The 975-nt window shown below is 36.2% G+C and overlaps 1 protein-coding gene across 1 annotated transcript in view; it reads right to left on the bottom strand.

Annotated features, from left to right (window-relative positions):
* LOC107579769 (28S ribosomal protein S7, mitochondrial-like) overlaps nucleotides 1–427 on the bottom strand; it is a 2,747-nt gene extending 2,320 nt beyond the window's left edge. Inside the window, exons 1-2 of the mRNA XM_016265565.1 lie at nucleotides 291–427; nucleotides 5–68 (exon numbers count right to left, since the gene is read on the bottom strand). Coding sequence (XP_016121051.1) covers nucleotides 5–68; nucleotides 291–334 — 108 coding nt within the window. The 5' untranslated portion in view covers nucleotides 335–427. The remainder of the gene's footprint in view (nucleotides 1–4; nucleotides 69–290) is intronic.
* Nucleotides 428–975: the final 548 nt, after the last annotated feature.

The raw sequence follows: 975 nt of genomic DNA on the forward strand, positions 1-975 counted from the left end.
GAGCATCTTTACTGGGATCAGGATCCAGATAGTATGGATTATACCGACTCCATCTCGCGAAACACAGACTGAGAGAAGATGCAGAGTAATAGACTAATGTTACCTAATAAACGTGGATTACACAGTGACAAATCCGTACAAACAGCGGCGTGAATTTGGCACATGGCTATGTTTGCGATGAACAGCCATAAATAATACAAATTATGACTTGCACAGCAAAGCTTATGTGACTTAGACCTCATTTCGGATATTCTAGGCAAAAATAAGTACCGAAAACGAGTCAGATGTACCTCGGTGTCCAGGGTTTCAGTAAATGTCTGACGGAGGCTGCCATCTTTAGACTGGTGTAACAGGTGCGTCTGAGATCAGCCTGGGTGACCAAACTCTTATATTCACTATTAGAGGAGAAACACAAACGCAGATCTCAGATCAGCCGTTAAACTCACCCTGACGCGACCGTGAAAGGACCTCCGCTGAAGAACGCGTCCTAAAATACTGCCTGAGTAAAATAATTGCACTAAATATTTGTTTTAAAATTAATATCTTGCATCTTTACATTTATTGTAGCTGTATAAACCGTTCTTGCTCAGTGTCTAAATAATAGTTATTTACACTAAAAATAATGAATAGGCAGTCGGTGAATTTTCATTATGTTTGTACGTTACTGCGTCGTAGATGTATTCATCTTATTTAAAAAAAAAAAATTATAATAATTTACAAAAACTTCAATTACGCCAAATATTCGTAATGCTGTGTACTATTTCATCTATAATTTTAAAAACACTTTAATATTAATATTAACGAAGAGATTGAATAGCTCGTAAAAAAGCGAAAGCGAAAGTGTTTCTTTAGGCGTGTCCTCCCGTGATCCTCGTCGAAAAAGGCTTTCGTTTTCATGATCATTTATGATATAATGACAGTTTTGTCTAATTTTAATACATGATGGACATTACCTGTATTTTTATGTCTATACTT

The sequence above is a fragment of the Sinocyclocheilus grahami genome, unplaced genomic scaffold (assembly GCF_001515645.1).
Source record: "Sinocyclocheilus grahami isolate Dianchi unplaced genomic scaffold, SAMN03320097.WGS_v1.1 scaffold20056.1, whole genome shotgun sequence".
Taxonomy (NCBI): domain Eukaryota; kingdom Metazoa; phylum Chordata; class Actinopteri; order Cypriniformes; family Cyprinidae; genus Sinocyclocheilus; species Sinocyclocheilus grahami.